Raw genomic sequence first — 12,664 nt, 5'->3', positions numbered from 1 at the left:
CTTTCCGGAAGAGACAGTTGGAACTTGGATTAATATGCTCTTTGCAATTTCGTATCTTCAATTTCAAAGTTCTTTGTCTTGCTTTGAAGTGCTGTTGATGTTGATTATACAGGTTGGGCATGAGTCCCCAAATCCCAAAGACTTTCTACAGGGCACACTTGACAGCATCCTAACCGGCTGCATCGCTGCCTGGTATGGGAACTACACTTCCCTCAATTGTAGGATTCTGCAGAGAGTGGTACAGACAGCCCAGCGCATCTGTAGATGTGAACTTCCCACTATTCAGGACATTTACAGAGAAAGGTGTGTAAAAAGGGCCCGAAGGATCATTGGGGACCCAAGTCACCCCAACCACAAACTGTTCCAGCTGCTACCATCTGGTAAACGGTACCACAGCATTAAAGCCAGGACCAATAGACTCCAGGACAGCTTCTTCCACCAGGCCATCAGACTGATTAATTCACACTGATACAATTGCATTTCTATGCTATATTGACTGTCCTGTTGTACATACTATTTATTACAAATTACTATAAATTGCACACTGGACATTCAGGCGGAGACATAACATAAAGATTTTTACTCCACGTTTATCTGAAGGATGTAAGTAATGAAGTCAATTCAATTCAATTCAAATTATTTGATAGTTTGAACCCCACACCACTATACTCAGCAAGTCAGAGTGTCGCTTACTGAACCATGTTGATGGATAACTGGTTGCCAGAGATAGGTCATTCAGAAAACAATCAGTGATTATAACGGAAAGATGATTGAAATGGTCTTCTGGCCTAAAGGTTACACATCTCACATTCTAGGATTGAATTAAGTCAAAGTAGAGTGGGGAAGATTAATTAGTACATTATTTTGACAAAATATTAATATTTTAAAATTATCAATTAAATGTTTTACAGGTAAAGCAGGCAGGTGAATGTCATGTGAACCTTTTAAATATGCAACTACTAATAGGTGCAGCAATAATTTCTGGATTTTTGCAAACGTGCATTGATAACTTAGCCATCAGAGTCTTCAAACTGTTGTTTTTAGTGCACTGCAGCACCTTGATACAATGCTAAACTCGAAATGCAAAAGCTCTGGAAGTTATTTTCTAAATCTTATGGTTCTGAACAATAAGAAAATAGATTCCTAATTGTGAAATAATTTGCTATGTTATTGTGTCTTTGTTTACCTTAATTTCTTACTTAAATGACTAATAAAGTTAAATGAATTTGCTGTATTAGTGAGAACTACTGACCAATAGCCTCTACTTCTGTTCAGTCAAAAATTGCAAGTTATGAGCAGATAAGCATTTCTCATCAGGATCAGCTGACAATGCAACTCTAGTGCCTTCCTGCATCATACAAAGAGAAACTTGTGCACATGATTGTCAGGGGTTGATGCCTTACTAATAATTTTGTAGAGATTCCATTTAAATTCATCTGTAATCTCTTGTGGAATCATACCAAGAAAAATATTTAGATTCTCTTTCAAAGATCCATAAGTCTTCTCTGGTCTGATGTTCTTCAGTGGAAGTTGCATTTCTTCTTTTTTCCTAAGGCCAGTCTGTACCAGTCTCCAAGCTAAAACCCAGGGTTGTCCAACAAATCTTAACAAAAACTATTCTCATCCCTGTCCTATATTCACTGCATTGCTGTTGGTGGGTAGTCTGGTTCTCACAATACTCAGTGGAATGATGAGTGAAAAAGGATCTTGTAAAACGTGCAGTCACTTCTCTGGGCTTTTTAACTGAAAACCACAGCAGTTCCCTGGAATAACCAACATTTTGGCTCCATTATATTTGAGAGTTTTATTGTAGAATTCATTTACTTGTAGAAGACAAAAAGAAAAGTAAGAAATCAATTTGTAAATTAGTTAAGTAATTACCTGAACGCACATGAGTATTTGTTGAATTGCAATGCATATTCAATGTTCCTTACAGAGCAGCTATATGAATAGTTTTTCCAGGATGGCTAAACAGAATCTAAAACAGAGGTTTAGTTTTACTTCCTGCTCTAATCAACTCAAATCTTCAAATTTAAGTTATTCCTCTGTAACATTTATATTCAAGAAGTAAATTATATTTAAAATTATAACTCCATTATCCAATGTCAAAATTATAATCATAACAACAGATACACTAGTTGAAGTTACAAGTTGTACAAATGTTACTTTTGTGATGTTTTTCAGTGTTTAGTACCTAAAGTGTTATATCACTTAGAAAAATAGCTTATGATACTACATGGGAGCTTTTTTCAGAAGCTGCTTTATTACAAGTGTCAACTAGAACCATGTCCTACTCCGTAAGATGACCACGAAGTTTCCCGTGTTCCTCTATTTTGTACAAATCTACAGCATTGACCTCTGTCGTTTTACACCAGCTGAAATTACAATAAAAGAAAGATCAACAAATAACAGCAACATGATAGTTTTAGAGCAATGATATACTATCTCGGCCAGTGAAATAAATTGATAGCAAGAAGCTTTAAAAACATCAATTCAGCTTTGTATTGATCTGGATTTTCAGACAATTCTAGAGCTAGCTATCAAAATTAAAATATATATATATATATTTTAAATAGCATTATTTATCATACATTAAAATGCTGAATGTTTTGAAAATATCAAGTGTACTACATTTGGAAGGATTTTGATTTCAGGAACATTTATTCTTGTCATAATTTACCTCAGACTTTACCCGACATCCCCACCACCACTTCTAAGTTATATGTTTATCTCCTATTCTTCACACCATTTTCTCCACATTTGCAAAGATTCTTATGTTGCTGCCTCTGTCTTGTTGCTCCCTATACAGTCTTCTTATCCTCTCTCCTCTCATTGATAATTAATGATCCTTTCTCCATCAACCTTCCTTATCATATTACCTTTATTATTAGCTTTGCCTCCCTCTCACATTTGTCCCCCCCCCCATGTTCCTCTTCCACATTCACTCCTATTTTTTTTGTTGTCCCACAACCCATCCTGTCAGTATCACCCCAGCCCCCCACCAGTAGGCACATTTAATTACAGCCATGACATGATTTAGCTTGTTTTTTTACTTCTCCTGCAGGATTGGTGCACCACTAATCCTTTTAGAAAAGTTCATTCTGTGTCTTAGCTTGAAACGAAGACATTATGTCTAATCAAATAACTTGATTTTCTCATCAGTATACATTGTTTATGTCACAGTTGTTGTGGATTCCATATCAACCTAGAAACCTTTGGGGAGGAGGAAAACAAATCTTATTTTTTTTAATTGTGAAGGAATCTTTGCTCCAGTTTGGAATTTTGGCAGTTTTATAATGTAGACTGTTACAACACCAACACTGCAAGGAAATGCTATAATATATTAAAGAATGAATCACAACGTGCGATAAAGTAACTTAAAAGCTAAGTTATTTGCTTCCCACAAGGAAAGTATTAAGGAAATGGTCATTTAGAAGGAAGTAATTTTACCTATATTTGCTACTTAGATTATAATGGCCCAGAAACATAAAAATCTCACCTTGATATCATCTATTTGCTGAAATTGTTTATAGTCTCATCAATTTCATTGGACTCATTTTGAAGATAACCCTGCACTGATGATTCTTGACCTCCTAAAATACAGATTAAGTGTAAGTACTGCACAGTATATTTGCAATTGGAAGTAAAAACTGTGAGCTTTAAATTAAGCGGGACAGACCGGCTTCTGTGTAAAGACTTCGCATAGAAACCAAAGTGATGCTTTCCTTTTCTCCATTAGCATGAGAGCTGAGGGAAAAACACAGATGTTGAAAATGTTTAAATGTTATTAGGCTCCATGTCAGTTATCAGTCTTTAATCTTTAGTGAGTACTTAATTATGAGATTTAATTAGCCGACTATATTTGCTTACCTTTCTGATGGTCCCTCACTTCGTGCCTTACTTGTATCTATTAAGATATTAAACAATAAAATGCAAAATTATCCAAGAATAAAAAAAATACACTCAGACAATAAAACAGTTTTCTCAATGGAAACTTATTATATATTTAATATATATATTTCTTTCTGGAAATTGCAGGAGGTGAAGTGATTGTTTCCAATGATGACATGTACTGCTTTCTCAATGATATGTTTTTGATTAACATTAAATGGCATTAGTAAAAACATATATTTCAAATACCTTGTGGTGTTTCCTGGTAGCCACAATGTTTAAACCTCAGGGTGATGACACTGACGAGTATCACCACAACTATCACAAGGATTATGATCAGGATGATCACAGCTGAAAACACAAGTAAAGTTCATGTTACTACTTCTGCAACAGGAAAGTCACGAGTCTTTAAAGGTACTTTTCAATACAACAGACAAGCCTAAGTGCTAGATATAAGTTAATACAACAAAAAGTGTAAAAACTAGGTATTTTAAAATAAAAGATACAAAAAAATAAGTCTGGCTCTGTGACTCAGAAGGGAAAGGGGGAAAGAGCAGTAGTGATAGGGGTTCATTGTTTAGGGGAATAGACAGGAGTTCTGTTCAGGATGTAGTAGTAACCTGGATTCAACATTGGCTTAGTATGAGAAACCAGAGAGTGGTGGTAGATGGTTACCTCTCCGACTGAAGGCCTGTGACTAGTCAATACCTGATTGTTCTTGGAATTGTTTATCTCTTGCAAAGGAACAGTGCCATCCAGTTCCTTTTTCATCTTCTGAACCTAGTAGTGTAGGACCTACGGCATCCGTACCTCTTGCCCGATCGTAGTAGCAAGAAGAGATTGGCCTGGATGGTGGAGATCTTTGATCATGGATGCTGCTTTCTTGTGGCAGCGTTCCTTGTGAATGTACTCAGTAGGAGGGGAAGAACTGTAAATTTCTTTTATATTTTTGCTACTACTCATCTGCCTGCAATGGAATCAATTACTAATAAAAGTTGAGTGGAGTCACAAGATCATAGCTGTAAATTTTGTTGCTCTCCATCTCTTTGACCATGTGCTCCACCCTCTCTGTTTTCCTTTATACCAGTGGCCCCATTACCCTTGCACTATCCCCACCCCCCCAACCTTCACAATTTGCCCATCATCTTCACTTTCCTTCTCCTCTTTACACCAAGATCTACTCTCCTCTCCTGTCAGATTCCTTCCTCTGCAGGCTTTAGCCTTCCCCACCTACCACCTCCTAGCTTCTGACATTAATCCCTTTTATCTCTCTTAACTCTATTCATTTATTTCCTTACAGCTTGTGCTCCTGCCCCTACCCCAACTCTTTTATTCTGGCTTCTGTCTCCTTCCTTTCCTGTTCCGATGTAGGGTTTAGACCTAAAATGTCAGCTGGTCATTTTCCTCCACAAGTGCTGCCGAACCTGCTGTTCCCCCGGCATTTGCATGTGTTCATCTTAGAAACAGACTGGCCCACCCGTAGGTTCCTCTTGTTCATTCACTGTTAAAACCAGAAGCAGGCAAATAGAAATGCATTAGGCTCTTATGTTATAACTTTTGCAATTAACTTCCGCTGTAACTTCTAAAAATGGATGGGTTTGGGTCAGTGTTCATGCCATTGTGAGCTGTGATGCCTGCATTTCACCCATTGAGATTTAATATGAGATGTAAGGCCTTGCCTAAACGATAGCAAGGAGAACAGGCAATATTAATATCCAATAACATTTTCACACTTTTCTTTTATATTTTTGCTACTACTCATCTGCCTGCTATGGAATCAATTGCTAATGAGAGCTGAACGGAGTCACAAGATCGCAGCTGTATTGACGAAAGAACTCAGTATTTGATAGCAAAAGATTTACCAAAGGCTATTACGGACAACGAGTTGGTTCCAATTGTAGCAGGAGTTGGGGTTAGCATAGATATCTGACCTGTCAAAATATAAATAAGTAATAAAATGTATGTGATGCTGATTATTTGCACATATTTGATATAAAAATGTACAAACCTTGGTCTAAGTTTAATATTAGCTATTAATGTAAATGCACAGTTACCTTCAAATCTGACTGTTGGTGATTTCTATAGCCTATTTCCAAGATTTCAGTCACAAACAAAAAGTATGATTCACCAATACTGAAAAAAATCATTGTCGCAACAATGAGCAGACTACACTTAATCAATCCCACCACACTGTTCCAACAGTCTCACTTCTTGCACTGTGGTGTCTTTCATCATACTGGACATCAGGCTGTGTGACCACCCTACCAATTAGAGTTGGCTACAAGTGTCAACTAGGCCTTACATGGTGGACACCAAAGCCATGAGCCCAAATAGCCATTCAATTTTTGTCATAGGCCTTTCAAATGTTTTTGAAACTTTTTGAAAGTTAAAGGCATTTCAAAGCAAAAGATTGCAATAACTAAAAATCTATTACCAATAATAAGCATACTTAAACACATCCGCAAATGTTAGCTATTAATTAAAAACATAATGATTAATAAAAAGCAGACTGCCTAATACTCAATTAAAATCAGCACCTCCTTTCAATGTAAAGAGCCCGCTCTTACATATGACAGCCATCTGTAGTGACTACCTAAGGGCTGGCTGTGAAGTGAACCTAGCCTCTCAGATACGAAATAATTGTTCTCCAATCCTGAGTCCAAGTAGGATGTGTTAATTTCCGATCTGCAGTTTCCCCAATTTCTATGATGATATGTCCAGCGAAAATCGGGATCAAGTTAACTTGCACTCTATAATCAGCCAATCATTCTGAATTGAACTACTAGCTAGCGTTAGTGTGTTGTGGTCCTATGATTAGGCTTATTACCTTCTTTTTGATGGCCGCAGTGAGAAGAGAGCACGTCTTGGGTGGTTGGGGTCCCTGATGATGGATGCTGCTTTCTTGCAACAAGATTTCATGTAGATGTGCTCAATAGTGGGGAGGACTTTACCTTTGATGGATTGGATCTTATTCATCACTTCTTGTAGAACTTTCTGTTCAAGGGCATTAATGTGTCCATACCAAGCCATGATCAGCCAGTCAACATACTTCCTCCTGCAACTTAGTCTCTTGCATGCCCAGCAACTCTCCCTTTGATTTTTTTATAAGAAAGATACCCTGGACTAAGGGGGAATTTGCAATAGCAAGATGTGTGGATGGGCAAGTAGTGTTGAGGAAGCAGGGAGTCTGCAGAAGGATTTAGACAAGTTATGAGAATGAGAAAAGACGTGGCAGATGGAACATAATGCAACCAGCCCCAATGATGTTTGCCCTTGTTGATCCTGTAAATCAACTTCATAACTCCTTTGGAATAAGGTACACGAGAGTCAGTACAAATGTGAACAATATATGCATGTGAAGCAACATCAGCGCTGTATAAGAACATCTCGAGTATGTAGCACTGTGATAAATAAGATATAGGATGTGTTTTAGGCTTGGGATCCATGGGCTAGACTTTCTATATCATTGATTCATTTAGTACGGAGTGCATTCAGAAAATGAGCAGCACAGCCTCTCGGACTGAGAACTCCCAAGGGTTTGTTGCTCTCTTAGTGAGGGTTTTTGTTCTGATCTCAGTCTCAACTAACTAATTTATCCTAACAAGGACAATGTAGCTAACAATAATACCCTTAACAACTAAACCTTAAAGTCTTTTAACATGAATGGAACCAGGAGAATGAGAAAAGGTACAGGAAAGTTATAGCAGATGCATATTGATCATCTATAAGTGCATATCTACTATAGCTTAAATCATACGTAAAGGTATAGTATTGATGGACTACCCCCTAGGATACTGAAAGAGGTAGCTGAAGAGATTGTGGAGGTATTAGTAGTGATCTTTTGAGAATCATTAGATTCTGGACTGGTTCTGGAAGACAGGAAATGTGAAAAAGTCACTCCACTTTTTAAAAAAAAGGGAGGCAAAAGACAGGAAATTATTGACCAGTTGCCTTGACTTCAGTGTTTGGGAGATGCTGGAGTCCATTATTAAGGAAGAGTTTTTGAGAAAAGTGGAGGTACATGATAAAATAGGCCAAATGTGACTGACTGGCAGGAGATAGTGTGGGAATAAAGGAAAGGGCTTTTCCTGGTTGGCTGCAGTGTTGGGACTGCCTATTTTCACATTATATGTCAAGGTATGGCAAAATTAATGGCTTTATGGCCAGGTTTGTGCATGATAATAAGATGGGTGGATGGGCAGGTAGTGTTGAGGAAGCAGAGAGTCTGTAGAAGGATTTAGAAAAATTATGAGAATAGGAAAAGACGTGGCAGATGGATCATAATGTAGGGAAGTGGGTATGTGTGGTGAACTACATAAACCTGTCTGGACACGCCCCCTGATGACTGCTCCTGTGGCTCCTCCCACAGACCCCTGTATAAAGGTGATGGAGGTCTGAGCCCGGCCTCTCAGTCTCCAGGATGTAGTATATTGGTCACTCACTGCTTGTTCCTTCTTCCAGTCAATAAAAGCCGATACCTCGCTTTTACGTCTCAGAGTGAGTTATTGATGGTGCATCAGTATGGTCATGCACTTTGGTAGAAGGAATAAAGGCATAGACTGTTTTTTAAACAGGGACTAAATTCAGAAATCAGAGATGAAAATGGATCTGGGATTCCTTGTGCAGAATTCCCTAAAAGTTAACTTGCAGACTGAGTCAATTGTAAGAAAGACAAATGTAATGTTAGCCTTCATTTTGAGTGGGCCAGAATGTAAAAGCAAGATGTAATGCTAAGGCTTTATAAGGCATTGGTCAGACTGTAGTCAGTGTATTGTGAGCCCGGCTTTGAAGAGAGTCCAGGAGAGGTTCACAAGAATGATCCAAAGAATAAGAATAATTTGATTATCCAATATTGGAAGGTCCAGAGGAAAGGATATTTCCCATAGTAGGGGAGTCCCGGATCAGAGGGCACCACATCAGTCAAGTCAAGTCAAGTCACTTTTATTGTTGTTTCGACCATAACTGCTGGTACAGTACATAGTAAAAATGAGACAACGTTTTTCAGGACCATGGTGTCACATGACACAGTACAAAAGACTAGACTGAACTATGTAATAAAAAAAAACACAGAGAAAGCTACACTAGACTACAGACCTACACAGGACTACACCTACAGAATGCAGGGATGAGGAGGAATTCCTTTAGCCAGAGGGTAGTGAATCTGTGGAATTCATTGACACAGATAGCTGTGGAGACCAACTCATTGGGTATATTTAATGCAGAGGTTGGTAGGTTCTTGATTCGGTTGTCAAAGGTTACTGGGAGATGGCAGGAGATAAGTGTTGAGAGGGATAATAAATCTGCCATAATGGAATGGCTGAGAAAACTCGATGGGCCAAATGACCTAATTCTGTTCCTGTATCTTATGGTCTTATAACAAATGTTGCACTTCCATTGGTTGCAAGGGAATGTGGTCGGGGTCAAGGAGGGATGGGAGGAGAGGGATGAGCAGATGGAGGGAAAGTTAGAGATCATGGCGGGTGAGATCTTGATGCAATAAAATGGGGAAGTCTGTAAATCAAGTGCTTCAGCAGGAATAAATGAAAAGCAGAATTTGTTTACCATCTAGTTTAGAGACATGAATGTAGATGAATACCTTTTATCATTTTACAGGTCAGATAACCGTACTCAAAATTGCAAATAAAATCTTGGGAAGAAATGTTCAACTTTAAATTTGGTTTTATCTCCAGTGATTTTTTTTTTGCTGAAATTCTCACTAACTTATCCATTTTAATACTGAAGTTAATTTAGTGAGTTGTTACCATTTATTTCCGTTGTGTTGGATGCTGCTATTGAGTACGTACTCTGTCCACTGGATGTCACCGAGAAAGATGTTGAATTATCATCAGTGCTTGCATTAACTGCAACTAGAAATTAAATCGATATAACAATGTAATTAAATAATACCATCCTCAGACAGGACTAGCAAACCAAAAGAGAGATTCAGGTTGTTTGGTATCTCCAGATTCATTATTGGTACATCATTGACCTGAAATGTCTTCTGAAGTACAGTATATCAAAGAATAATATACGACTTACACATCAGAAGTAGTAGGTTTGAGCCAGAGCAAATGCCTAACCTGCAGGTGTGCATATATATACACACCTTTTTCATAAAAATATATGCTACCTACATAGAATTTGCAAGTCAATATTTTCTTAACAAATTATTCCCACTATTTAACATTAGAATGTCATAGTGCTGAACCACACAAGAATGGACCCTTCAACCCATCAATAATTTTGCCCAAAGGAGATACCTGACAGTATGGTCTCTTCTTCAAGTTTGCGTTGGTACTCTTCCCATAATCCATGTCTAGTCATTCTCAATCAGTACCAACCTTTCACAGTGATTTGTTCTCTCTTTCAGGTTCTTTCCTCTCCTTCACTGCGATCAATCTTCTCATCCACTCACTCATTAATGCTCACTCTTCCCTTTACTGCCAACACTTTCCACCATTTCTTTTCTATGCTCACTCACTCTCTCTCTCAATTTCACTGCCTATACTTCTAATTTCACATTTCCATTCAATTCTTCATCATTTATTCATCTACCGCATCTTTGGCATATATCGCTGTGGTAAAGAAACTGAAGATTGTAATTCAGTAGTTCAGTTTCAGAAGGAAGCTGCCATATAGACCGATAATAATTTGTAGGGACAGAGTAGTGATAAAAGTAGTGGCTGACTTTATTATTGAGAGTTTTGAAGTTAGCACTTTGGGAAAATGTGTTTTATCTTCACCATTTCACTACCCTGCGGCATTTATCCAGCAATGATGTGTGCAATAGCTTCTTATTTTGTGACTACATATCACGGATAACAATATCTCACAATTTCAGTCTTATTCTTTTCCTCTCCTTTATAAACATACAGCCTTTCAAACCTGTGATTTGAATGCCCACTTCCAAATAGAATCTCAAAGTGTTTTATGCTAAAAATGATCAAAGCAGCTTTAAAGATGTATCTGTCTATGTTATACCCACTCAGATTAACTTCAGTAATATATCACTTCTTATACACACAATTACACTCTGATTTATGTGCACGTACTGCATGCATGCGTGTTGTATTTCTGTGATCTGTCTGCATAAAAATGTGGCAATATTTAATAGAGTGACAACCTTACCTGTTGATTCAGTCGTCACAGAAACTGTTACATTAGATGTGGAATTTTCACTTCGTACAGATGGTGTCAGTGAAGAAACGTTTGACACTATGAATGGAAAATATTTATGATATAGAACTAATTATCTGCATTAGTCAGAAAAAATGTTATTTTTCTAAGAAAAATTCTTGCTATACAGGCATTCAGCTTCCGCCTGATAGACTCATTGATATCATTTGCTTCACTTCAAGTAGAACATTGAATTGCAAAAGTATTTTTACCTTCAGTCGTAACCCATGTCTCTCCAGTACTGACGGAAACATTTGAATTGCTTGTTGTAGTTCCGTTGCTGGTGGTCACTGATGAATAGATAGATAGATACTTTATTCATCCCCATGGGGAAATTCAACTTTTTTTCCAATGTCCCATACACTTGTTGTAGCAAAACTAATTACATACAATACTTAACTCAGTAAAAAATATGATATGCATCTAAATCACTATCTCAAAAAGCATTAATAATAGCTTTTAAAAAGTTCTTAAGTCCTGGCGGTAGAATTGTAAAGCCTAATGGCATTGAGGAGTATTGACCTCTTCATCCTGTCTGAGGAGCATTGTATCGATAGTAACCTGTCGCTGAAACTGCTTCTCTGTCTCTGGATGGTGCTATGTAGAGGATGTTCAGAGTTATCCATAATTGACCGTAGCCTACTCAGCGCCCTTCGCTCAGCTACCAATGTTAAACTCTCCAGTACTTTGCCCACGACAGAGCCCGCCTTCCTTACCAGCTTATTAAGACGTGAGGCGTCCCTCTTCTTAATGCTTCCTCCCCAACACGCCACCACAAAGAAGAGGGCGCTCTCCACAACTGACCTATAGAACATCTTCAGCATCTCACTACAGACATTGAATGACGCCAACCTTCTTAGGAAGTACAGTCGACTCTGTGCCTTCCTGCACAAGGCATCTGTGTTGGCAGTCCAGTCTAGCTTCTCGTCTAACTGTACTCCCAGATACTTGTAGGTCTTAACCTGCTCCACACATTCTCCATTAATGATCACTGGCTCCATATGAGGCCTAGATCTCCTAAAGTCCACCACCATCTCCTTGGTCTTGGTGATATTGAGACGCAGGTAGTTTGAGTTGCACCATATCACAAAGTCCTGTATCAGTTTCCTATACTCCTCCTCCTGTCCATTCCTGACACACCCCACTATGGCCGTGTCATCAGCGAACTTCTGCACATGGCAGGACTCCGAGTTATATTGGAAGTCTGATGTGTACAGGGTGAACAGGACCGGAGAGAGTACGGTTCCCTGCGGCGCTCCTGTGCTGCTGACCACCGTGTCAGACCTACAGTCTCCCAACCGCACATACTGAGGTCTATCTGTCAAGTAGTCCACTATCCAATCCACCATGTGAGAGTCTACTCCCATCTCCGTTAGTTTGCTTTATAACACATATAAAGCAGATTTCAATCACTATTTATCAGGTCTACCAGGTTCATTAGTTTTAAAGCTGACAACTTTTAAACTTCCAACAGCTTGTGAAAAATTTTGGCTTCCAGTTTTGCATTGAAAAATTATTCAGCTTTTGGAGGAAGATATGCCAGCTAGTGGAATCGTGCCGCAGCAATAACCTGGCACTCAATGTCAGTAAGATGAAA

The 12,664-nt window shown here is 38.4% G+C and overlaps 1 protein-coding gene across 3 annotated transcripts in view; it reads right to left on the bottom strand.

Moving 5' to 3' along the window:
• Positions 1-1,789: 1,789 nt before the first annotated feature.
• Positions 1,790-12,664, bottom strand: part of LOC140739352 (uncharacterized) — a 28,138-nt gene continuing 17,263 nt past the window's right edge. For 2 of the 3 annotated variants that reach the window (XM_073067572.1, XM_073067573.1), the window contains 9 exons: positions 11,280-11,357; positions 11,020-11,106; positions 9,654-9,758; positions 5,754-5,822; positions 4,141-4,242; positions 3,871-3,907; positions 3,680-3,747; positions 3,500-3,593; positions 1,790-2,375 (listed from right to left, as the gene is read on the bottom strand). In XM_073067572.1, the coding sequence (XP_072923673.1) occupies positions 3,511-3,593; positions 3,680-3,747; positions 3,871-3,907; positions 4,141-4,242; positions 5,754-5,822; positions 9,654-9,758; positions 11,020-11,106; positions 11,280-11,357 (629 nt within the window). In that variant the 3' untranslated portion in view covers positions 1,790-2,375; positions 3,500-3,510. The remainder of the gene's footprint in view (positions 2,376-3,499; positions 3,594-3,679; positions 3,748-3,870; positions 3,908-4,140; positions 4,243-5,753; positions 5,823-9,653; positions 9,759-11,019; positions 11,107-11,279; positions 11,358-12,664) is intronic. The other variant, XM_073067574.1, reaches the window with a different exon arrangement.

Source organism: Hemitrygon akajei, chromosome 15 (assembly GCF_048418815.1).
Source record: "Hemitrygon akajei chromosome 15, sHemAka1.3, whole genome shotgun sequence".
NCBI lineage: Eukaryota > Metazoa > Chordata > Chondrichthyes > Myliobatiformes > Dasyatidae > Hemitrygon > Hemitrygon akajei.
This window is presented reverse-complemented; position numbering and strand designations above follow the sequence as displayed.